At 38.3% G+C, this 28,000-nt stretch overlaps 1 protein-coding gene across 2 annotated transcripts in view; it reads left to right on the plus strand.

The window, feature by feature from the left end:
* LOC132092568 (potassium voltage-gated channel subfamily H member 5-like) overlaps positions 1–28,000 on the plus strand; it is a 114,236-nt gene that overhangs the window by 56,478 nt on the left and 29,758 nt on the right. The window contains exons 9-11 of one of the 2 annotated variants that reach the window (XM_059498851.1): positions 17,555–17,754; positions 22,691–22,943; positions 26,148–26,344. In XM_059498851.1, coding sequence (XP_059354834.1) covers positions 17,555–17,754; positions 22,691–22,943; positions 26,148–26,344 — 650 coding nt within the window. The remainder of the gene's footprint in view (positions 1–17,554; positions 17,755–22,690; positions 22,944–26,147; positions 26,345–28,000) is intronic. The other variant, XM_059498852.1, reaches the window with a different exon arrangement.

Below are 28,000 nucleotides of genomic sequence, written 5' to 3' on the forward strand. Positions count from 1 at the left end.
TCAATTAGAATCAGTATTAACGAATGAAGGTGATGTGTTAGCTTGTTTATTCAGTGCAATACAATAATGCATTCCTGCATTTGTGAAGATATTTATCTGCCTTCTATAATTACTGACTGTGGCTGAGCTCATAGATGTCCAGGTGATCTTTTACCTTCACTCCTTTTGCATTTCCCATTAATCCATGTTCTTCTGATAATAGCAGTGCTGTCAAGGGATTCAAATGTTTAATCAAAATATTTACATGATATATCGCATTACATTACTTATTATGGAATTTAGTATGGGTTACAAGACATGATTATTATATTTTTTTTTACATTATAGAATTGTACAAAAATAAGTTATTCCTAATCTCAGTATACCTAGCTAAAAGCTCATTGTTCTATTTGAAGGACAGTTGAACCCAAAGGGTAAAAAATATTTTGTATCCTGATATATAATTACTCAAATGAGTCTTCTCTCTCATATGCACTCCTCTGTAGATCATCTTTTGTTTTCTTTCTAAAGACATTTTGGGTTTGCAAAAGTTAATCAAATGTTTTTGCCCCTGCTGCAATCGTGGGAAAGAGAAACTCGATCACCGATAATTTTTTACAACAAACAGGGACAGTGACTGACATGTATTATGCAATGGATCATTATGTGCAGCATTTTAAGTATAGGAGGAAGAATGTGTCAGGAGTTTAAGCTCCAGAGGGTTTATTGATCTCCCAGTCCATTCAATCAACATTGTACAGAAACAGTATAAACAGCTGCATTTGTTGTCAAATTTTGTAATTTAAGAACAGCATAATCCATGCATTATTTAATTTAATTACTTTCAAATAAATTATCTAATACAATTTATTTAATTTTTTTTGTGGGGGGTACTTTTGGTGATTTGTAGGTTGCCTTTATTGGTCCACAGTATACCAGCATATTATCAAGCCTGACTCACATTTGGCAGGAGACTCATCATTCCCTGGGTTAGGTCAGATAATATTGTGAGCTGTTAAGGGTGTAGGTGTCAAGAGATTGCCTTGTTTTTACTGCCTAATGGACTTGGAAAATGTTTGCACCAAAACTGAGGTAGAAAATGAGTACACACCAGCAGGCACTACTGGGAGACAGATGTGGAAAATTTGAGTAATAGACACTGTTGTGGTACATCTTCAGCTTTAGGGTACTGATACCCTCTCTGAGGTGCCATTTTGATTGTAGTGATGCAGAGAAAGGAGGAGGTTACTTAATGCAGTAGGAGAAGGAGGGTTAGTTTCGGGAAGACAGATTGCATGTTGTAAATCCCTTTTGTTGTAAGCTCAGAGAGATCGTTGACCTCACCATTCAAAGAAGGAGAGAAATAGAGCTCTCCGATAAATGCATAAATGCCCATTGACAGAAATTGACCATGATTCTATGTGACATTTTTTTCGGACTATATATATAATATATTTAAAAAAATATATAGATATTTTTTCTTAAAACTGTCACACCCCTGGACTTATTATGTGTGTTTTTGCCCCGTGACCCAGTTTCAGTCTCCCGTGGTTTGTTAATTTAATTTCAGGTGTGTCTAGTTTCTTTCCCATGTGTTCCATCTCCCCATTAATTTAGTAATTCCATGCACCTGTCTGCCCCTCATTATCCTGTCTTTATAAGCCTTGTCCTTTCAGTTCAGTTTTGTTGGGTCTACAAACAAGTCAGTATGTGTCTTCCTCCTGTGTTCCATGTTGGAGTTACCCCTGTTTTGGATGAATAAGACCCTCTCGATTTATTCTCAACTCCGTATTCCTTCTGGCACAGTATTGTGACAAAAACGGTAACTGACTAAAAGTTATATTAGGTCACGAATGAACACACACACACACACGGTTGGACCCCATTTTGCCTTCAGAACTACCTTTAATTGTTCATGGCATAGATTCAAGGTGTTGGAAACATTCCTCAGAGATTTCGGACCTTACTGACATGATAGTATCATCCGGTTGCTGAAGATTTGTCGGCTGCACATCCATGATGCAAATCTCCTGTTCCACCACATCCCAAAGCTGCTCTATTGGATTGAAATCTGGTGACTCTAGAGGCCATTTGAGTAAAGTGAACTCCTTGTCATGTTCAAGAAACCAGTCTGAGATGTTTTGAGCTTTGTGACATGGTGCATTATCCTGCTGGAAGTAGCCATCAGAAGATGTGTACACTGTAGTCATAAAGGGATGGACATGGTCAGCAGCAATACTCCGGTACCCTGTGGCGTTTAAACAATACTCAATTGGTATTAAGGGGCCCAAAGTGCATAAAATATCCCCCACACCATTACACCACCACCACCATCCTGAACCGTTGAAATAGGCAGGATGGATCCATGCTTTCACGTTCTTTACGCCAAATTCTGATCCTACCATCTCAATAATGCACCAGAAATTGGGACTCATCAGACCAGGTAACATGTTTCCAATCTTATATTGTCCAATTTTGGTAAGCCTATGCAAATTGTAGCCTCCGTTTCCTGTTCTTCACTGACAGGAGTGGCACCCGGTGTGGTCTTCTGCTGCTGTAGCCCATCTGCTTCAGGGTTTGACGTGTTGTGCGTTCAAAGATGGTATTCTGCATACCTTGGTTGTAACGAGTGGTTATTTGAGTTACTGTTGCCTTTCTATCATCTCTAACCAGTCTGCCCATTCTCCTCAGACCTCTGACATCAACAAGGCATTTTCATCCACACAGTTGCCGCTCACTGATATTTTCTCTTTTTCAGACCATTCTCTGTAAAACCTAGAGCTGGTTGTGCATGAAAATCCCAGCAGATCAGGAGTTTTTGAAATACTCAGACCAGCCCGTCTGTCACCAACAACCATTCCACATTTAAAGTCACTTAAATCCCCTTTCTTCCCCATTCTGATTCTTGGTTTGAACTTCAAGTTGTCTTCATCACATCTAGATGCCTAAATGCATTGAGCTGCTGTCATGTGATTGGCTGATTAGCAATTTGTGTTACCAAGCAATTGACCAGGTGTACTTAATAAAGTGGCCGGTGAGTGTATAAAACAATCATAAAGTTGCAGATTTTTAGATTACAAATGATAGATTATTGTCAAGCAATGTATTTGATTTCTTATAGCAGATTAAAAGTAATAGATCATTTAAAAAAAAAATGTAATAATTATAATCATACATAAAAGTATTGTATTTGATATTTCTGTCACTTCTGAAATTATGGCTACGTCCCTGGTGTGACAAAATGTTAACCTATGCATAATTTTTTTTAAAAATTGAATCGAATAGTTCAAAACTGGCAAAAATCCTTCTTGAATCAAATCGAAAACCTATGAATTGTGAATCTAATCGCTGTCTACCTAAAGATTCACAGCCCTACCTCAAATTATTTTTATTTTTATCAAATGTACATTCATCTCCCACATTTTCTTGTTTAAATAAACATTACTTACACTGTCAGGAAAAGAAAAAAGGGTATTTTATATTTTTACATGAAATGTACTCGAGTATGAATCTCATCAAGTTAGTGTGGTATATATTGTTTGCCATTTGGGTCGCTTTTGGGGTGTAACATTTCTTTAGTAACACTTCTTCAGGAGTCCTCCTGGTTAATTTTTGACCCTGCTGTGGACATTATAAATCTTCAGCTTAAGTGACACCTAACAGATTGACTGTGACTGTGGCGCTTGCTCATGAGCAAACCCTGTACATCTCCAGCAGAACACAAAAGTCACAGGCTGCATGCTATATGACAGCTGTGAAGCAATGTACTGTCAAACACACTCTGCTTTTTTGACTCTAATGTCATAGTCAGGTGCCAAGAACTTGGTGTTGTGAAGATTCAGGTTAATGACCACAGTATGAATTTATCATAATGCAGTTGACATTGTTTGAATTATTACATCTATTAGTAATACTATTTGAGAACAAAATATGTTTGTCCCACTTTGTAGCAGTATTCAAAGAGCAGATGGGAGGTATGAAATTAAATGGGAGAGAAGTACAACATGGGAAGAGAAAAACAGAGTGATGGACAGAAATGATATCTGCCTTCAGGCTCTGTAGTAATTGCTGAACCTGACCGTGTGTGTTAAGGCATCTATCCCTGCTGGGCTGATGCTGGAACTGAGCCCACTTTATGCCTCCAAGCACAAGAGCATTACATTAACTTACAACTACGGACTCATCTATGTCGTCACCTCATAAGGGCTGAGAAATGCTTGCTGATATATATATATATATAGTAATTAAATATTGGTCAAACCAATTAAAGATTTCAGCACTGTAGGTTTTATTATTGTATTGTTTTTGCTGGTAATTATGCTAGCATACACAGATACACTTTCCCCAATATTTTGAATTAATCTTGATAATTAATGACTTACCAATCTTTCACCAGTGTAGTGTTCTCGTGCAGTGTGTTGAAACTCTGACTAAACACCAAGTTAAACCGTAGCCAATGAAGAAAGAGTCGTAGTAAGGTTGATCATTTACTGTCACTCTTCCTCATTAACATTTGTGGTGAAAACGGTAATAAATTAATACAGCAATATTCAGTGTCTTGACTAACATAGCATTATAAATGACTTTAACATAAGCATAAACTACTGTTCTCTTTGTAACAGCGATTACAATAGCTATAACATTACTGAGAGCTTGTACACAATGGTAAACAAATTTTTTTAGTTACTTATCAAAACATCGTCTTTTTAACAAAATCATCACTAATATGTGATCTTTAACATATCTTGCATCATATTAATGAACTTACGGCATTGCCTCAATTTGGCTTTTAAGTGGATGCAATGGATTATCAGAGAGAGCACACTATGTCTGTCTCATTGTTTTTCATGCAGAACTAACTAACAGGAAGTGACTAAACAGGAAATGACTTCATCACATGAAACTGAAAATTTAATTTTTACAAATGAGTTAGACAAAGACAATTATAAAGGCTAACACAACCAGCCCAGCACTTGTTAGTATAATAAACTAAAGGAACAATATATTGTTGAGTAGTGGAGCACCATCTTCCAATCCTTGATTGTGGTAGATTTATAAATGAACCTGTTATTCAGTCTTTCACTTTTTGTTACCTGATTTCGTTATCTTTCTTCCTTACCAAAATTCCTTTACTGAGCCAATGTATTCTGCTCCTATAAAGTAAATAAAGTATATAACATTTATATATTTTTGCATAAATATTGATCTGAAAGTTCAATAAAAAGGACAGCACTTTTAGAGTTCATCCCACTATTTGGTGTGAGTATAAGTATTGGAACAGTTGAATTTAAGGCAGATGTAAAAGATTAAAGTGAAAGTGACATGACATACAGCCAAGTATGGTGACCCATACTCAATTCGTGCTCTGCATTTAACCTATCCAAAGTGCACACACACAGCAGAGTACACACACACACACCATGAACAGTGTCATTAATGCTGCGGCGCCCGGGGAAAAAGCTCATATTTAGTTGCAATATTTGTAGCCAAGATTATTTTTTTTACCCTTCCAAATGCATTCTGCTACTGCCATGATACATTTAGTCATCATTAAAATGAAGAGGTCCTTTACTAGAGACAGCCATGCATGCCCATGTCATGACACCACCTCCACCAAGCTTTACAGATGAGGTTGTATGCCTAGGATCATTTGCAGTTCCCTTTTTTTCTCCACACTTTTGTTTCCAATCACTTAGATTAAGGTTAATCTTTGTCTCATCGGTCCATCAACACAGTTCCAAAACTCTACTGGCTCACATTTGTGAAGAATCTTGCCTTTCTATTGTTGGTGCTGATCAGAGGTTTGCATCTTGCTGTGTAGCTTCTGTAATTCTGTGTCAAATTCTCCTGCTGACTGTAGATTGACAGAGCATCACTCCAGCTTTCTGTTTCTGGTTGTTGGTGATTTTACAGACATGTATTTTATGGTTCATTTTCACAGCTTTTATGATTTGTCTGTCATCAAGTACAGTTTTTTCTCAGCCGATCAGGTTGTCGTTGGTTGCTGAAGTCACCAGTAGTTTCCAAACTCTTGATTTCTCCATGCCCTTTGTTTTTTCTATAGTCATAATTGACTTCCTCTTTTTTTTTAGCATCCAAATTGCTTGCTTTTTTTTTCAGAGTCAGCTAGCTTCCTCGTCTTCATCCTGCTTTGTGTGTGTCATCATCGAATTCAAGACTTAGAATGCAGAAGCAATAGATATAACTGATAAGACACATTCCCTGCTTTTAATATCTGAAGAACTAATGCAACAGGACACAGCTGAACACTTAGGAAGACATGTGAGGCAACTGTTCCAATACTTATGCTCACATCAGACAGGGAGATGAAACTCTAAAAGTGCTGATCTTCTTCTTGGTAAAACATCTATGTGTTGAATCACCCAACAATAAAATGTTACATTCTGTAGTTTTGTCTCATATTCATCTTTTAATCATGTTTACAGATTTCTTGACTCCACAGCAAACAGAAAAATTTTGTCTTTACTGTTCCAATACTTATTAGTCAAATCTCTGTTAACCTCTGCCTTCTAGATGGACCTTATGTTCCCCTTATACTGATCATTACTACAGAGGTGTAAGGAATGACTCCTATCTCCTCTTGAATAAATCATGTTCAGGGAGATCTCTGGATGATGACTCATCAATCTGAAAGAATGCTAATATAATCCTCATTAGCAATGAGTCACGTTATTTCAACATCTTTAGCCATCACCAGATATCTGCAGTCTGTACCTGTAGGGAGAAGACTGCAGCACTTTTCAATCAGTCAGTCAGGGTTTTGCTACCATGCTCACATAATGTCAAACAGTTTCCCAGTGATGCTTTATGAACAGAATTGGAAGAGAGAGAAATTATGAAAAAATACCTCATCACATGCATCTTTTCTTTAAAGAGAGCATGTTTTAATATAATTTTTGAAGAATGTGTTTGAACATCTTCATTAAGTGGGAGAGTTTGATCTGAGAGTGCTCTTATGTTCTCCATTCTGTATTTCAGCTTTTCATTTCTATCTATATCTGGTGGGGTTTTGAAGATAATTTTAGTTACAGTGTAGTTTGATTGGTATGTATTGAAGGAGTAACAACTGTTTGTATTTGTTTTTGCTGACGGCACTGACAGTGATCAAAGAAGCTCACTCAGCTGCACTGGTAATGTCAGAGAGGCTTTTTTCATAATTCTTCCTTTTATTTGGCCTTATTTATAAAGTGTGTATCGTGCTAGGCACAGCTATACATCTAATGTTTGACTTTCTGTACTTTTAAGATTTCAAAACATCACTATTGAATAATATCAAATCAATCAATTCTTTTTTTTCTTTTTCTGTGATATGTATAGATTTATAGAGATGTTTCAGGGAGCAAAATTGTCTGCAGTTACAGAAGAGATAGATATTATAGATAAATAAACGGATAGGTAGGTAGGTAAGTAGATAGATAGACACAGTTATGTTTAGTTGGATTCGATTTTCTGTTTGCACTTTTTCCCAGCCTGAGTTTGTTGCCATAGTGACCTAGTTAAGTTAACCCTTCCATTCAGCTGTGAACCTCATTATCTCTTGTATTGTCTCTTCCTGGAAGTTTGAAGCCTGTGGGTCCCCATTCTACCTCTGCACACTCCACCCCTCCTCGACCTGTTGCCCAGGCTCCTGCGACTTCTGTCCCTTCCTCCCTCGATGCAGGTAGTGTCCAGAAGGCATTCAACCCCACCGGACTCCTTCAGTACGTCAGCTCCACCTAGGTTTGTCATCGGTCATTGCTCTCTGGCCTTCCACCCCTTCAGCTTCTGCCAGCTCCTCCCTCCCTCAGGCTCCTCCTCCAGCCTTGGTAGCTTCAGCTTAACCTCAACTTCACTTAGGGTGACCACCTGCTAATAAGCCCAAGGGGGGACAAGGGGTACGTTTCTGAGGGACAATGTGGGACACCCCATGGGCAGACTCACTGATAGTGGTTTACCCATTTCTAGCACATACCACCTTACATGGTATATTAATAATGCCCTATTCCCCTAAACATGTGTAATTGCTGATGTATGCTCATGACAGAATTGACGGATGCACTTCCACTTACGATTTACTTTAGCTATTTTATTAATTTTTCATTACAATTTATTCACTTTAAATAAATTATAATATAAAATTATAGGATTAAAATGAATTGTAGTTGCTCAACACCACAGGAAAAGTAAAAAAAAAAGTCTGGCATCAAAACTCAAGGGAAGGGAATTCACTCATTCACTAATCCCTATATAGTGTATGGCAGTTGAGTTCACTATATCAGGAAGGCGTGAATAAATAAATAAGTGAACGGATTCGGACAGTGACGTATAACCTACACTGCGCGTGACACTTGGAGCTGTTGCAAAAACATTGCCATGTGTACTTTATATTACATGTACCTCATTTTAGAAAATAATACTAAATACTAATAGCAATAATACAATATATATATATATATATATATATATATATATATATATATATTGTAATGCTTTTATGTTCATAATCATTAATTGCTATTAAAATAACGTACTGAGAACAAAAATAAACACACATAAACGTTCATAATTATGTATTTATTAGCTACTTTTACTATCTTGACACTTGCTCAAGCAGCGTTTTGAGCTCAGATAAGATGGTTGTTGAGCGTCCACAGGCGACTGTTAATTTTACATCAGAATACACTACCTGTTATTAACGGAAAAATGTAAATTATCCACCAAATTATCATTTTTGTAAGTTAACAACGATGCCACCTCAGTAAATTAGTCAAATAGTAAACTGAGTTATTGCCTACATAACATATTTTAATATAAATAATGTAGGAAAAACGTTAAAACAGAAATAATAAAGATGTAAACTTCATCTCTCATTCAAACTCTCTCGCTCCCGCTCTCGCAGTAGTGTGCTGAACTGTCAAGTAATGTTCGTTTGGCTGCCTGGGGCTCAAGGATATAGAGCCATCAACTTTTTTTTTTTGAGCAAGCATTGATTTTGCGTGACACAGTCTCAATTTGCGGGACGCATGAATTGGGCTTCAAACGCTGTGCGCGCACGCGCTACGCAGGACGGGTGGTCACCTTAACTTCACTGGATCTTGGGGGTCGTCATGGCTGCCTAGATCTTTGGAGTCCCCACATTGCATCGGCTCTCTGGATGCACGGTGGGCTCCATGTCATCATCCCCTCCAGTCGTCAACCTGTTGGCGTCTGCGTTTACATCCCCATGGCTTCTCCCTTCTGCAATTCTGCCATGTGATGCAGTCTCAGCTCTGGCCTGGATCAATGACCATCTTCCTCTGCTCAAAGCCACCCTTTGGACTTCACCACCATCAGCATCTTTGTCTTTTTTGGTCCCTCCCCCCAAAACTTTTTTTTTTTTGGTCCTCCTGTGCGCGGTTGTACCTTCCGGGAGGGGGCGTTCTGTTACAGTTATGTTCAGTTGGACTCACACTTTTTCCCTGCCTGATTTTGTTGCCAAAGTGACCTACTTAAATAATCATTCCATTCAGATGTGCACCTCATTATCTCTTGTATTTAGTTCCCTCTGTTTCAGTTTGAGTTTGTCTGGGCTCATCTATACTACGACAGTGTGAGTAAGCTAATTCTGTGTTCCTGATTGAGAAACTTTTGATTCTTTGTCTTCGTGCATGTATCTCACTATAAGTTGTGAAAGTAGGTAAATGTGATAGATAGATAGGTAGATAGACAGACAGACAGGTACAGGTAGGTAGGCAGATACTGTAGATAGATAAGCAGACAGATAGGTAAGGAGGCAGAGAGACAGGCAGGTATTAGGTAGGTACACAACTATCCCCTGAAAACATCCTGGCCCGTCGGCCGTGTAAACGGGTGCGGTTCTCGTCCGGATTGCGGGTCCGGCAGCTCACATCTCTGCTTGCGCGGGAGTCCCTCAACGCACCCTTCCTGGACCCATGAGGACACCACTGTGGACTTTAGACCACTGGGCAACAGTCCAACTGGGTTTTAGTCGACAGGCTCTACCAACCACAGGGTAAAATGAAAATAAAAGAGAAGTCACTTACCCCTTGTGTGGCTGGAAGGCCGTCTCCATAGTTCCTCCGTTCCAGTCCGGGTTTTTGTCAACTTCTGCAAGTGAGAGGGAGTGACGTCATCAGGTGTTTCCCAACTGTGCTGTCTAGGCTCTGCCTTGCCTGCATTCTCCACCACTGTAACGGGAGGAGCCAACAACAGACACAGTGGGCGTGGCATCAGGCCTCAGAGAGGCTTTTATTAACAGAAAATAAAACAAAAGGAGGGAATAAAAGTGGCCAAAGGGGAAAAGTGTCCAAAATAAACAGGGGATCTGGTGTCCTTGTTGTGCTGCGGGGTTTGTGTGGGTCGGGCAGTGTTCATGAAGGAAGGGTCCAGGTAAGGGGCGGAGTCTGGCGGCCACACGCGCTCCCCTCTTCAGTCCGGAGCGCGAGGGGTGGCGGCTTCTTCTAGCGGCTGCATCACTCTCTTTGGCCACGGCGCTTGCAAGGGATGGACGGCCCGGCATCCTGGCCCATCGGCCATGTAAATGGGTGCAGTTCTCATCCGGATCGCAGGATGATGCAGGATGATGTCTGGTGGCGCGGGAGTCCCTCAATGCACCCTTCCTGGACCCACGAGGACACCAGTGTGCATGCACAGGGAAGAGACCAGTCTCTCGAGGAGAGGCGTGTTGGGCTTTTAAACAGTGGCGGTGATGAGGCTCCATTCACATCAGGTGTGCCGCATCACACGCCGCCAGCCCTGCCTCTTCCAGCGCCCCTCCTCTCTCACACAGTGTCGGGAGCCTGGTGAAGGGCGGCGATTTAGGACTGGGTGCCGATGATAATCTGTTGCGTTGGAAGTTGGCTATATATATATATATATATATATATATAATATACACATATTTAAAAAGATATTTGTGTGGCATACACAGTGCATAACATTTCACATGCAAAATAGACACTAAAAGTCACATTATTGCTGGTAAATAGAGTTTGACATTTAGTGGAAAACCAAATATATAAAACACTAGTTTCATTTTATTTTTATTACTAAATAAAACATTGCGATATATATCCTAATATGATGGCCTCATTACCAACATTACATTACAGTCTCTCAATACATCACAAACACTGCACAGACAATGCTTTCCTGTGTGTGAATGTTTTGGCCGGAGGAGGAATTGAATAGCAAGCTTGACTACACAGTACATTTGAGCTTCTCCGCAGACATCTCAGAGCTCACAGGCCCTCTTCTCCTACGTAACAAAATCAAGCCACGTGGAGCTCTGAGACTCAGCCCTGCATCATTTGTACTTGCATGTTTAAGTCTTCGCCTTCCTAATCTTGTTAATATGGTCCTACATTGCTGCGCTTATTATTTTGGGATGTTCAACACAATTACGTGTGCTGGACTTGTGTGGACTCTATGGGGTTGCATCTCATGACTTTGTGCCACCGGGCAGCACAGCTCACTGGAGCAGCACATGAGTCAGCCCTGTAAATATTTAATAAGAGATTGGATATTGAACAGTGGAGCTATTACAAGGCATTTGCTTTGTATTGCTGTTATCGCTCTCAATATCACTGTCACATCCTAGTGATTGTCACCTCTTCAATGCAGCAATGAATCATTCATTTGATGCTCTGAGTAAAGGTGCTCTAAGGGATTGTTCTGAGACTGAGGTTTTTGCAAAGCTGGGTGTATGAAAAGGGTGTGAATGAATCAAAACCGTTGCTATTAACACCTGCCTGAACAGACTGCTACTCTGACACAGAAGCCTTTGGGAATCGCTGTGCCTAGTGTAGATCCTTTAATATGCTCGTTACTTAAAAGGACATTGATTTAGATTCAACACTGAACAAAATAAAAAATACAATTTATGTTCTTACTCCAGTATTTTTGACTTGCTATGCATCTAAAGATCCATAAAAGAAAATACCCAAAAATAAAAAATTGTTGAAAATATACTTACCCTCAGGACATCCAAGATGTAGATGAGTTTGAGATGTGAAATTTAGTATTGCATCAGCTGATAAAAACATCACAGTAATCCACTAGTAATCCAGACCAATCCAGTCCATCATTTATTGTCTTGTGATGTGAAAAGCTGCATTTGCAAGAAACAAATGACCTGGGGTGAGATCTTGAATGGCTTGAGGTAAATTTTCATTTCTGGGTGAATTGTTTCTTTAAAATGAGATATATGGGCTTGAGAATTATCCTGGTGTATAATATTTAATTAGGTTAAGATGCTGAATGAGGTTTATATGTTTATATAATAAGAACAATTATCTTTCAAAGGCATTAATTATTGTATGTCATTTTGCTTCTTTACTTGATGTTCCACCAGAAATCTGAGATATGTTTGAATAAAATATTTTGGATTGGTTATTAGTGGCATTGAAATGACCACTAAACTTGATATTTAAATTTTAGGTACTTTATTTAACAAAGTAATCCTTTTTTATATTCAATTCAATTCAAGTTTATTTGTACAACACTTTTCACGATGCAAATCGTTGCAAAGCAGCGTTACAGAAAAGTTTCTACATTATATTTAGTAATAACTTACCTAACCTAATCGCAAGTTGATGTCCATATGGCATAAATTTACAGTAAAAATCTAGCAGTTAATGTAATCATACAGACGGTGAACACTATTAACGGCAATGAATGTTGCGATCAAACTTATAGGATGCCATTCCCATGGCAGAAACAAAGAAGGAAATAGAGAAAATAAAGATTTTTATATGAATGTTTGGCATTGTTTGTATAAAAAAAACCTCACAAAACCCTGCAGTTCTGTCATGAACCTCAATGGGCTGTTTGCCTTTGTTTGGGAAGCCCTTTCTTACATTTGGTTGATTCTAATAAACTGCATTGTCTTATCTGGGCTGCTTCAGGCCTGGGACAACATTTTTATAGGGGGACCTTCTACACTCAGTAGTTCAAAACCCATCTTACTGCATACAGTAAAACGGCACAAGGCAAGCTTCCTCCACAGCGCATGAATCATTTTACTGTAGTTGCAAAGGGCAAGGGCGACTATTTCCTTCTCCTGTATGCAGCGCATGAGAGATCCAGTCCAATCGAAAATCCTCTCCAGTATGGTTCCACTCTTTCTTATTTCATTAGCCATCATCAAAAGTGCATCTGCAAGCCCTTTTTTATACCCATTACCTTGCCATAAAAAGGCGTCAAATTGGCTATTACCCTGACCTAATGTGAAAATGCCAGCTTCAGTGGAGGAGAGAAGGTATTTATGAAAACAATGGTGCCAGAAATGACGATGATAAAACAATCATAAAAAATGATATCTGGGTAACATGCAACCATTCTTTTGTATCCATCAATCAACATTCATCCAACACCCATAGGGATATAATATTCCCTTCTCATGTGGGGACCACCCACTATCATGTCTCCGGTAGATTTGATTAGGCCATGAATGTGAAGTAATGCAGAACTGATGGGGCTGGATGCTCATGGAGATCAAGTAAGACTACAGAGGCAGCGCTAGAAGCTGAAGAGATGAAGTCATATCATAATTTCACATGCATGCTCTCCACTCCAAATCACACCATCTTTGCCTATGGAGTATGGACACTTTTCCACAGCTGTCTGTGGTCCCCTTTTGCTGTATGAAAAAAAATCTGTTTGGATATTCTATTAAATATCATCGAAAAAAAACAATTTATTATAGTTTTGCATTTTTTTTTTTTAATTTATTTCCATTTATTTTCAATTTGTCTTTTCAATTTATTTGTCTAGTTTGTTTTAGTTTTTACTTTAGCTTAAGTGTTGTAGTTCTATAAAACAGTCTAGTGTAATTACTATCTACATTGAAAAAAAGTGTTATTTTCATGTTTATTGTCTGCAGGTCAAAAGGTTTCATAGTAAATAGGATTTTTTTTTAAGTCTCTTATGCTAACCATGGCTGCATGTAAGTCATCAAAAATACAAAAATAAATACAGTAAAAACAACTGTATTATCGTAAAAAATTTGTACAATTTAAAATTGCTGTTTTCTATCATAATTTATGTTTTAGAATCAAATTTATTCCTGGCATGAAAGGCTAAATTTTCAGCAGTCATTACTCCAGTGTTAAGTGATCCTTTAGAAATCATTCTAATATGCTGATTTGGTGCTTCAAAACATTTCTTATAATTCCTGAATACTTTTTCAGGATTTGCTGTTAATAAAGTTCAAAAGAACAATTTGTAATATATAAATATATATATCTCACTCATACAATTTGTCTAGATTCCAGTGACAGGTAGGTTTGGGAGCAGGGTTATATTTATTCATTTAGCTGACACTTTTATCCAAAGCGACTTACAATTGCTGGATTTGAACCCGGGTCTCTCACACCCAAGGCATGTGTCTTATCCACTGCGCCAACATCACCCCTAGGAGTTAGGTGTAGGTTATTCGTACAAATTCATATAAATTGTGCAACTCGTAAAATATGTACGATTTAGAACAAATTGTATGAATTAGTATGAATGAAGTCATACAAATTAGCCACCTCGTAAAATATGTATGAATTGCTGTGAGATCAGGCTAATATATATATATATATGTATGTGTGTGTGTGTGTGTGTTTTGTTTTGTTGCAAATATGATTTATTCTGAATCTGAAGCAATATTCTCATCAGTTACCTATGTTATAATCATGCTATTGTCTGGCATTAATGAAGTGTTATTGTCGAGCCCTGGAGTCTATGTGTGGGGCTCAGCCCCTGACGGCCCCGGCCCAAATTAAACGGTTAGTTCCATTCCTCGATTCTGATTGGTCAGCGGCTGTGTTTTATTCAAGATACAGCACGGCTGTGAACACTTCACCCAACAATTCTGTGTATCACTGAGCAGCACCCTTAGCAACATAAGCAATCAATAATATAGCATCAAAACTATGATGCTAGATTATGTTTCATATATGTTTCATTTAGTATGTATTTCGTCAGAATTAACTATTTGTTATTTATTTAATGAAATATGAGTGAGCCCTGTTGATCCCGTCCTTCCCCCTTCTAAAAAACTTTTCTAATGCGGAGATGTGTGTACACTTTTGTCCGAAAGCCCTACAGTTTCCAAAGTGAGGAGGGAATATTACTGTATTTATTAGTTTTTTGTTTCAGGTATAATTCAGTATGTCCATCAGTTTACACTGTAATGACACTGGCAAACTCACGCTGTGCTGCGAATCAGTCAGTTTTAAAACTATAAGATGACTAACAGATGTTTTCTCATGCTGAGTGTAAGCAGATATATGTGTGTGAGAAAATATCATATACAATATGGTGTTTTATTTAAGCTCTATTAGATGAGGCAGGTTCGGGACACTCTTTTGCATTTACTGTTGCTGTCAGGAACTATTTATAGAGGAAAGACAGCATTTAATTTGCTTAAAAAAAGTAACATTTCAATGCATACACTTTTTAAATATTACAATATTTTATACTCTGCTTTGCGTCATAACTAACAGCCGTGATTTATTCACGATACAGCATGGTCTCCCGTACCTTATTGCTTATATATATAATAATAATTTCTTTAAAAACATACTGATCCCAAACTATTGCATGAGTATAAAGGGGGGGGGGGTTCCCATATGTGTACGTTTTATATGGTCATAATTTATTTATTTCTCTCTCTCTCGCTCAGCTTTTTTCTTTTGCTTTCCCTATTTTCTACAGTATTTACGCATTGTTTGTGTAATGCAGTGAAATTCTCTAATATGTTAGCTCAGCTTCTTCCAGTTCTTGCATGACCTTTATACTGGTGGTGAACTCAAGTCACTGAAAAACTAACCTCATCATTTGCCTGTTAGCTCTGACTAATCCCTGCTTAATTACTCACTAAACATGTCTCATGTACATTATGTAAAATTGTACTTGTAATCGTGCTTCAATTACCTCTTTGAAACTGCTTTGTGTAAATGACAGGCACTGTCTTTGGCCTGTTGATAATCATTCAGGTGTGTAATCATGTGGGTTGGCACGTATTTGTCTTATGCGCATACATTTCTAGACTACTAGACAAGTTAAAAATATGTCTCTGTTGATGACTCTTTACTGCACAAGTTCATACTGATTACATTAGTAAAAACAAGCAGACAGCTGACACGTGGATCAATCATTGGCCCAAAATTAATCTGTGTCACTGGTATCTTGGCTAGAAATGAATTGCTGCATCAGAGTGCAGACGCTATTATCATCACTCAGACTGCATTCACTCACATGGGCAGTTAATTAATGCTTTGGTTTGCATAGAACCATTAATGTTGATCAAGCTCCTGCTGGTCTTTGGCATGCATGTCAAAAGAGGGTGAATGTGTGGGTGATTGGTGCACAGATCCTGCACTGTTCTGAATGACTGGGCTCTTGTCAATCATGGATGTGATTTAAAGTGCATTACCCTCGCCTCTTGGTTTTTACTGGAATCTTACCTCTCTGTCGATGCTGTACATCCTTTCTGTCTAAACCATTTTCCTGCCCGCCCTCTCAGAACATACTGGTAACAAAGTAACAATAGATTCCAGAAACTATTTTGGTCTGTGTTACCATGGAAACGCTTGGGTGTAAGTCAGGATAGGATTAGGGGAATTTTATATATATATATTAGCAGACTAAAAAGCTGTCTGTTGCATAGAATAGAATTTCTGGGAATACTTGAAACATTCTTTGACATTTGGCAGATATTATTAGTTTGATTAAACTGTGTTTCTGTATTAGAATAGACATATGACATATTGCGTAATCTTAAAAGTATATATGTATATAGAAAAGGATCTCACAAAATATTTACCTGTTATTATTATTAATTTTAAATAAATAAGTGAGTCTTTCTCAGTAACAAATTTTTTTTCAATGAATATAATTAATATTACTACTACAACTAATACTATTATTACTAATGTTGTTGTTGTTATTAATAGTAGTAGTCGTACTAGTAATAACAACAATAACAATTGTGAATATAATAATGTTTTATATATTTAATATTTATATTTCATGTTTTTTATCAATGTCAATAATAATATTAACAACAATAAAATTATTATTATTATTAATACTATTTATATTTTATGATTTTTTTATTTTATTTTAAGATTTTATTACATTGCATGTGTGGTTTAATATGGTTTAAAATTGTATCCAAAATTTTGAAAAAAGGTGACAATTGTGAAAAGTACAGAATTATTGATAATACATGATTTCTGTGTCAAACAATTTACACAGGTTTTATCCTAAAACATCTGCATACATACAGTTAGTGAATGAGATGAGAGATTTCAGTCAGAATTATGGTTCTAACAATGCTTCAGATTTCACTCTGCTTATAGAAAAAGTGATAGAAGGTATATTAGTGGGATTTAATGCACAAGAAAGTCCAAATTGCTGTTCTCTGTGTCACACACTTCCATTGAAGCACATATGAAGCTCTCCTCAGCCAGCGAATCACAACCCCATTTCTCTTCAGATACTTCTGTTCCCTCTCACTTCAGTATAGCCTTTGATTTTTTTTTATATTCAGCAGCTTTCTAAAGTGACCCTCTGTGTTTTGCAGCTCTTCTGTATGCCACCATCTTTGGAAACGTGACCACTATCTTTCAGCAGATGTACACAAACACTAACCGCTACCATGAGATGCTAAACAATGTGAGAGACTTTCTGAAGCTCTATCAGGTGCCTAAAGGACTGAGCGAGAGAGTTATGGATTACATTGTGTCCACATGGGCCATGACCAAAGGCATAGACACAGAGAAGGTGAGTAAATCTATTCCTCTTTCTGATGTATTAAGCACTTACCTTGTGCAAAGATCTGAATGTAGGGTACAGGGTGCAGAAAAGCCCTCATGAGGGAAATGTATTCCTTTCTCTCTCTCTCTCTCTTCTCTGCAGGGCATTTTGCCACATTGTACCCTATTCATATTTACTTTATACTATTTTAGAAAACCATAATTTCACTATTAAAAAAAAAAAAAACATTATTTGTGACAAGTTGCAGTTTAATTCCATGCACCGTTTTTGAAATATTTATGCATGGTTATTCTCTTCAGACATGGACAGTCATGTCTTCTTTCACCAGTGTTTGTTGTTTGTGAAAGACACATTCTGAAAATACAAATGCTTTTTATTTTTATACTAAGGTAAGGCTAAAGATGTGGTTTTGATCATAGAAGGCATTGTTTAATTAATTAATTTAATCTTTATAGTGGTAACAGGAGTAATCAAAGCTCATAAGCAGTTGCCTCTTCTGTCTTTCTGATTTTAATTATGAACTCCAAATAAAGACATTTGGATGCAAGCAGTGCAATCCCAAATGCTAAAACTGTCACACTATGCTGCCGGAAGGAACGCGGAGTCGAGGACGATCGAAATAGTCTTTATTAATCCAATACAGGAGTAAATCCAACAGGGAGAAAAGGAGGAAGACACACGTACAGAACTGGTAGACCAAGCAAAACTGAACTGAAAGGACATTTCTTATAAAGACAGGCTAACAAGGGAGCTAACAATCAAGGAGAGACAGAAACTTGGTCACAGGGGAAAAGTTCTGACATTTCACCTCCCTCCCGAAAGGTACGTCCTCGCACCGTAGGCAACAACAGGAGGAGGCATAGGTGGGAGCTTGAGAGGAGGCTCTGGTGGAGGACGGACCCCTGGGAGGGGGCCAGCAGACAGAGACGATGGAGGGAGGAGCCAGGGAGGAGACAGGAGGAGCTTGGAGCAGGAGGATTCCAGCTGAACCCAGGCCACAGCCACAATGACTGCCCAGGGTGCAGCCGACGCTGGGAGGAGCCATGGAGGAGGAATGGCTGCCAACTCCAAGGGGGCCGACTAATGGCGGCGGGGCAGGTGGAGTAGAAGCCTGAGGCGGAGAGCCAATGAGCCAGGGGGAAGCCGAGGAACCGGGGGGCCAGAGTGGAGCAAAGGGCTCTGGCGATGGAGGCAGAGATCCAGAGATTCTGTGCTCTAGCCCATCACGACCACGGCAGTTCAACCTCCAGTTCCGATTTCTAATCAATAAGATCTTCCTCCTCATTTTGGCCCTTTTGGCTCACCATACTAGGCTCACACTCAGTCGCGATGCAGGGGGCAGAGCTCCACTCCGGTGGGCTTGGGCTTATGCTCTTTACTGTGGGGAGATGGTGGGCTGGGCTTTGGGTTAAGAGTGGCACTTGCGATCAATCCCTGGGAACAGGTGGGGAACGGAAATCCATTTTTCGCCTCTGTCCACTCCACGAAGGCAGCGAAATTCGCTCAGGGACCATCCTCGGGCAACAGTTTTCTGTATGCGGTGTTCAAATTAGCATCGTAGAAAGCACAGAGCACGTCGTCCAGGTAGTTGGTGAGGCTTGCCATGATCCAGAACAGTCTGGTGTGTGCCACAAACGAATTCTCCCCCTTCTTCAGCAGGAGGAGGAGGTATTCCGGGCGAAGGAGGGGATCCATTCAACACAACGGAAAGAAAAAGGACTGAGGAAAAAACATGGAAAAAAGTTATGAGGGTAGACACGCAATTTACACTGTTTCTGTCGGGTCTTCTGTCACACTACACTACTGGAAGGAACACAGAGCCAAGGATAATTGAAATAGTCTTTATTAATCCAACACAGGAGTAAATCCAACAGGGAGAACAGGAGGAAGACACACATATGGAACTGGTAGAACAGACAAAACTGAACTGAAAGGACATTGCTTATAAAGACAGTCTAACGTCGGAGCTAAGGAGACACACCTGGGAACTAAGGAGACACCGGGGAACTAATCAACAATCAAATAGATACAGAAACTGGGTCACAGGAAAAAAACACACACATACAAGTCCATAGTTCTGACAGAAACTTAAGAGAAATCATTTGGTTTATCTTTTTTCCTGACGGATGCTATCATTATTTACTTATTTTATCTACTTATTTTAAGTCTGCAACTTAAAATAAGAGAGATGGAGAATAAGGGTCATCTTTTTGTGTCTCTACGTCAAGACCTCCTTTTGTATTTCATTCTAAAAGAAGAATGTGAAATTGCATTATATCCCGGGAGACATCAACCCTCAGGGAATGGAGAAGACCTATTCAACCTCTGGCTCAAATTTAGACCTATAAAGGATTCTCATAACTGGTTTTCATGCAGCATGTGGTGAGAAATCTTCTCCATTTATTGAAGTTTGTCACTGGGAATAACTGGCAAATTTAAACCTTTTCAAAAACATGTGAGGACAGCACAGATGGACACGTGCACAGCAAAAAATGTGCCTGTCGAAGTGACTTTTCATTTAGAAGTTGAGCAGAACATGTTCAAGAAGTCTAGATATTTATTATACTTATGTATAACATTGTTCTTCTGCATTATTTATCATGATCTGACCAATAGATTAAATTGAATATGGAAGAATAGGCCTGACCAGAAAGATCCTGTACAGGTAATGGAGGCAAAAAGAATAATGGGTTGTAATTGCATTCTGGTAAAGTGAAGCAAAGTGTATTAGATCTTATCCATGCACTTAACACCCTGCATGCATAAAATGCAGGTAAAAGGCATCCAGTACATGCCAATTTTTTTATGGGCACTTGATGTAATATTAATGCCAAAACCCCATACACGCTGATACCCACATACGGTTTATATTCATATTCATGCCTACATACATAGATTTTGGGCCAAGGCTACATTCAAATAATATTTTTCTGAAATTATACTACACAGCTGCAGCATTCATTCATAGATAGAGAAGATGGCAAAAAATAAATAAATAAATAAATAAAAAGATTTTTTAAGTAATCCACATTGTTGTTCGTATATGTATTCAAATCTACGGATATTAATATGTATTAACCCCTAAACCCCTATTTGATATTTGATTTATATTGCTGAAAACTCATTTATTTAGCTGTCATAATGCCAAAGAGACCTCATTCCTGCCCTATTCATCAATATGGAGGCCCTCAGCTAAATGGGACACTTAAGCTCATTAATGACTGTATTTGGATCCCTATTAGAATCAATACACAGAAAACTACTATGATTAACAGACTGAATCAGTTGTAATCATCTTTTGTTATTACAGTATACATACACGTTAATTGTTAAGCAGTTGTGTCAAAGCCTGCTAATCTTAGAATGTTAATACGTCAGAGCACGTCAGATACTTAGCCTAATTAGCACAGATGGAGCACACTTAAGATAATCAACACTAGGGTATAAATACAGCTGACTTACCTGTCTCCATTGACGGTTTATAAGCATTTGGTTCGCTCTGTCTGTCATTTTATCACAGACCCATTTTTTCCTTCCAAACGAAGAGATCTATACTGAGGATTTTTCTGCCGCTTTTTGCCAGACCCACGATCACTCCTACCTCGCCAAACATGGCCGCTGAGCACCATTAAGCGTTATCGCGACAGCTGCTCTTCTCGCCAAGCCACATGTTGTGGCCAATAGACCGTGCAAAGCCCCGAGCTTGCCTCGCTCAAAACCCCGCTCTCCTCGAGCGCTGGATCGCAGCAGCAGCAGCAGACATTCAACCAGCCCGAGCCGAGCCTTAGATCTCACCGCAGCAAGCCTCACTCGATTCCCGCCGCGGCTCAGCTTTTTCACCGCGGCTTTTCCGGCCGCAGTGCAGTTTGAGGCTGCATAAACTAGCGGCGCAGACCAAGTGTTGTAAATCAATACATTTTCAGGTGACGAGGCTAAATGCAGATTAAGCTCCCATCAGATATCGACGAGAGTGCTCCCAGTTGGGTTTTCTTTACTTGCTGCCCACAAACAGGTCTTATCCATCGGAGTTTTTTGTTTGTTGGCGGCCCAAAACCTGTTTATCTGCTCAACTGAGAGGACCTACACGTCCGTCGTCCTGAGTCTTGATCTCCAGTCGGAGGCTTCATGGGCCCTCTTGGTCAGTTATCTGCCCTGGTTGCCCACTGATTAGCAGGGGCTCATCAGCCAGTAGGGCCCGTATGCCAACACCGTGACCTATTCCAGTCGAGGCAACTCGGGCCCTCCTGGTCGGGCTATCCAATCACGCTGCTCCTCCTTTATCGGCCGGTAGAGCTCATCCATTCCAATGCAGTGAGGTGCTCCGGTTGAGCAACGGCTCGAGCCTTCCAGACAAGCAGCCGGTAAGGCCTACCTTTCCAAATATGTAAAGTTGCTCCCACTGGAGTACATAGGCTCTTTCGACCTGCCAACCAGCTGACTTTCCAAATATCAGCCCGTGCCAGATCTCAATGCTATTGTGGGGGGGGTCCTTAGTCTGGCGGCTGTCCTTTCCGCTATTGATTTTTTTGGGGGTACTCTAGGTTTGGGCCATTCCCGAGCTTGGAGCCCTTCCCCGACAGCACACCAAATATGCAGTATAATATTTCAGCTAATTATATGTAAGTGTGATCTCGTGAATTGAACATCTTTCTGTTTTACTTTTTTTCTCACTCGCCTAATAAAGTGCAGCAAGGCAAAATAAACTTTGCACTACGAATGCTATTCTGTGCTCTAGCCCATCATTTTAATAACTGACATACCCCACGATATTACATGACTCTCTGCAATACTTGATTCTGATTGGTTAATCGAGATGTTCTGCAGTAAAATATCACTAATCACTCATATTAGGCTACTCATTTACTATAAAAAAAACAACAACTATGTACATACTGTTAAAAGAATGTGTCATTAAGACATGAATGCCCTTGCTTCTTGCTAGGTTCTGTCTATCTGTCCTAAGGACATGCGTGCAGACATCTGTGTGCACCTCAACCACCAGGTGTTCAACGAGCACCCTGCCTTCCGGTTGGCCAGTGACGGCTGTCTGCGCTCTTTGGCGGTGGAGTTCCAGACCACACACTGCGCTCCAGGAGATCTCATCTTCCACGCAGGAGAAAGTGTGGACACTCTTTGCTTCGTGGTTTCTGGATCGCTGGAGGTCATTCAGGATGATGAAGTCATTGCCATTTTAGGTGAGCTAAATCATTCTTTCCACTCTAGAAAAACAAAAGTTAATCGAGACCTCAGGGGCTAGTTGTCACATAGAGAATTCATCACAAGTTATATATTTCAAGTTAATATAAGATTTAATTATATAAAACCAAATACCCTAACCTATGTTGGTTTGAAACACCTAGTTTAAATAGTAAACTAAACCGTAAACTAAAATTGGGTAAACAAGTGAACACTGTAAAACCACACTTGCATACACTGAATTAATTAGACTCTACAAGATCTATAGAAAGTAGATTTTAACAGGAAGTTTGAACTATATTCACCACATTCTATATTTTGCCTATTATTATTATTATTATTATTATTATTATTATTATTATTATTATTATTATTATTATTATTATTTTCTTTCTTTCTTTTTTTTTCATGAGAATGCAAGGACTCTCTGGAAAATTCTTTTTTTCTCTAAAAATTCCTGTTGATCAAAACAATAGTTTGATATTATTTTACCCTTTACTTTTTGTTGTCTTCTCTTGTTTCTTTCACTTTTTCACTTAATAAGCACTGTTATTTCAGTATTATCAATTCACCAATATAACTTATTCATATTTTGAATTGAATTAATTTTAGTTTAAGTGTTTAGTAAATGTAGTAATGTGCAGGCATGAGATTCTTCACGATACATAAATACATACTGTACATATGCACTAAACATCCGTGTTCCTAAACAGTTTAGTGATGGAATTTTCGTTAGGCGTGTCAGAGGTTTTGGGTTCTATTCTGCATTCGTATAATTTTTTTTACTTATTAATATCAAAAATGTTTATCAGTAGTCATATATCAAGAGCAGGGACACATTAGTGTTTATTAACGGAATTAATGGATAGTTTCAGCAACATTTAAGCAATAGAGTCAAGCACTCTTGTGTGAAGATGAGCCACCCACAAGAGAACATTCCTTCACTAATAACATTGCAACAAACATTCAGCTTGATTTAAAAAACAACAGATTCTAGGCCCTGATCATAACTTAACTGAAACAAATGTTAGCTGGATATGTTTCATCTGCATTAGGTACGTCCATGCCGCAAGATGGGGACAACATCGACCAAAGTGGTGGGGACATGTCCCAGCTGTCCCACCTTTAAATGATGACTATGAACTTAACCCATATATTGTGACAACATGCTCCACTGTGATCACAAAAATATGTGCCTGTACAGAAATGAACTTTCAATAATAAACTTGCCCCGAGAAATATTCTCTGCCGTGAAATATCTGACAGTATATCCAAAATATCAAGCTTTTAAGCAGGTTGAATATGTTTGAATAAAAACAGAATCCTGCTTTATTTCAATATATACTTTGCTACTGCAGTTAATATTTTCTGCACAACATTATTGCACAGCATTCTCATTAAACTCAAGAAAGCCCAATGCTGCACAGTTAACCAGTTTGTACTACAGTAATACTTCAGATTTCTGCCGGTTTTTCCTGAGGGCACATACCACAGCTCCAAAAAACATCAAGCTGAAAAGTGCAGAAAAATAACAAACTTATAAAGGGCAAAATACTAATGCCTTGGATCCTAAAAGATGGTTTTCACACAGGATCTTACCCCGTGAACTTGCTAACGTTCATTCTCTCAAGTAAAATAAAAGCCCACAGTGTGCTCCTTGCGTTATATGTGCCATTTGTTACTCTGTCCATGCCATCTCCTTATACTGCTGTAATTGAACTGTGGGGACCGATTCTCTGTCCATTGATTGCTAAGTCTCTTGTTTCACAGGAATGTGCACTGGTACTTCACAGTCTCCAGTGCAGCCATAACAATCACCAGATTTGTTGGCAGAGAAACAGGCATATTTTTAAGTACAAATTTAAACTGAAGTCCTAGCTCGTAAAGCTCTTATTAAAAATTAAGAAAACAATAACTACCCAGCCCTTGTTCATCTGTCTAAGTTGTGTACAGAACACCACCCCCCCCCCAATTAAAAAAAGGATTGCTATTTTGTTTTGATGAACATGTACACAAACATGCATGTGTTAAGACTTTTCTCTCGAGTCTTGCCATTGTACCACTGCCACAAGAATGTGACGTTTTATTGACGTAACTGCAAACGACATGACATTAGAATTTATGAGACACTGTAGAGAGGAAGTTAATGTCTCTTCTCTTTAATGGGAATTCGTATCAGATTCTCTTTTGCTTTAATGATTATAAAATGAAATTATATGTGAACACTGTGAGTTAATTAGCCCTAAGGCGTTTACGTGAATCCACCATACTAAACCTGCTGGGCTCCTAATGATGCCCCTCATCAAAAGCGTTGAACACTGGGTACTTACTTACACTTTGTAGTAAGATCTATGGAAGCTTGTTTTGGCCACTGGATACAAAAAAAAGTTAATTGCAGCTTTTATCCCCCAACTCTAAGCTACTGTATAGCAATTATGAGAAAAAAAATTATCGTTATTTTGAGATATTTGATCTCACAATTCTTTTTTATAAATACAATTGCAGTTATTGGGAGTATATCTCACAATTCAAAGTGAAGATACAAAGCTGCAATTACCTTTATTATTTTTATTTTATCCCGTGGCAGAAAACAAGCTTCCTTAAAGATCAAATCAGTCTGATTCAAGAAAAAAAAAGAAACTTTAAAAAAAAAATATATATATTTTCATTAAGTAAACATCCGCTATGCAGGGTGGGAAAAGCATGTGAATAAAAGTATTAATTAAAGTATGAAAATGTTACTGAGTGAAAGTCACAACAAAAGACAAATAGAGTCACCTAAAATAATACTAAGTTATATTTTTTTTCATGTCCTTACTGAACATTAACTATTGGTAAGAAAAAGTATATAAATCCTTGGATTCAGTAAGTGCCAGCAATAACCTCCTCCAAATGTTTCCTGTCTGAAACTCAGAATGTATGAGAGTTTGTTATATGACTGGGCAGCTCTGACCAATCATCTTACTGATTAGCGAAGACCTGACACCTGCTGCATAACTGTTTGAACATTATTAATAATCTTTCTTGAGCAGCATATAAGAACATTAGAATGATTTCTGAAGGCTCATGTGACACTGAAGACTCGAGTAATGACTGCTGAAAATTCAGCTCAGATTTGACTAATTGTACACATACAGGCATGCTTTCTTCCTGTAACTTTATATCTGATGTAATTTCAAACTATAATCTGTCTTCTGTCCCAGGAAAGGGTGATGTGTTTGGTGACGTGTTCTGGAAGGAATCCACACTGGCTCATGCCTGTGCTAACGTGAGGGCTCTGACGTACTGCGACCTGCATGTCATCAGGAGGGATGCCTTACTCAAAGTGCTGGAGTTCTACACGGCCTTCGCCAACTCCTTCTCCCGAAACCTCATCCTCACCTGTAACCTCCGCAAGCGGGTAAGTGCTACATACTCAAGCTTGTTGTCACCAAATATCACATTCTAATGGAAACAGACTTTCTAGGAGAATAGAACTCAAATGTGATTGCCCACTTTTTCTCAAGTCTTGGTTCAAGAATGCTTTTTTTCTGCACTGGCATTTAAAATTTTTGACATTAAAAAACCCTGAATAAAACCAACCAGCTCTGAAGGCAACTACATGATGATAAACTTTAATTTGAAGCAAAAAATACAGTAAAAGAAAAAAAAAATAGTTTATTTCTTTGAGTGAAATAAACATGAAGCATTACCAATGTCATATTTGTATAAAAAGTGGCTATGAATTTGTGCCATATGGAAAACATATCAGTGTTCAGCCGAGATTTATTATAATTTTTTTATTTTTTATTTATAGGCATCGATCAATATTGGATATACTCATTTCCTCTATTTTTACATTTATATTACCTTTCTATTTCTATTCTGACACTCGCAGTTAATCTTTGAAGACTCTTAATAATTTAATAACAGCTAAATGTTATCTTAAATCACAAATCTCAAAATAAATTTTCTCAAAAATGCATTTTTCCTCCTGTGCATCATCATTTCTTTGAGGCCTAAATTCACTTCTAGCATTTAAAATTATTTTTATGTTTACATATTATTATGAAATATTGCAAAATTGAAAAACTGTGTGCATCACATACATTTTTGTTATTATTATAATTTTTTATGTCTTTTTTTAATCTTGCCATATCAGGAATTTTTATTTTTATTTATTTATTTTTTATTCACATCGTGGTCGACTTTGACCTAAATGTGTGTTGTGCAGTCCCGCTGTGTGCTGTGTTGGCATGATTTCAGAGCTCTGTTGCGGCTTTCAGACCATATCTCACATTCCTTAAATACATAAATGATTCATTCTGACAGACCACCCATGGAGAACTTTGGGTCTCTTGACAAAAGTAAGACACTGTGCACTCACAACACAATTAGGAGACCTCAGCTGTGCACTTTACTGCCACTGAGTTACATAATTAGTGAGCATAGTATAAAGCTATATTTAGATGCAAAGACTTCCTCTGTTGCTGTATCTAATCTATATTATTGAGGAAATTATGCACTAAAATTAGGTGTGTTACTGTAATTTTTAAATAATGAGGGATGGGAGATCCTTCTTGCATCCTCTCCGGTAAAAAAAATAAATTACTAAATTCTTTCGTAGAGCTGCTGGACTTCTTGGACACCAATCACCATGCCACAATATTAAGTAAGTACCTCTGGCCACAGTACAAGAGGACCTGTCTAATGAGAGGATACTTTGCTAAGGGCACAAATTAATTGATTGGAATGGTTATGGTTCTTCAAGGTCTCTGAGTAACTTTGAGTTCATGAATTTTGCATGCAGCTGATTTGTGGAGCTCGGGGTATATCTTTCATAAGTAGACGACATGTTTTCACTCTTATTGAACAATTCTTGTTGCAATATTATTATTTTTTATGTTTGTGTCTTTAATGTACATACTGTGATTTTTCTGATGGGTTTTACTGTTGATTATTATTTAAATGTGCAAACTTCTACAGCAATTTCAGAACCATTGTTTATACTGACTAGGCTGAGGTGAAAATAGTATGAAGAGTTTTAAGGGAAGAGTGTTGGTTTCTTTGTTGGTGG

This window comes from Carassius carassius, chromosome 18, assembly GCF_963082965.1.
Source record: "Carassius carassius chromosome 18, fCarCar2.1, whole genome shotgun sequence".
NCBI classification, from domain to species: domain Eukaryota; kingdom Metazoa; phylum Chordata; class Actinopteri; order Cypriniformes; family Cyprinidae; genus Carassius; species Carassius carassius.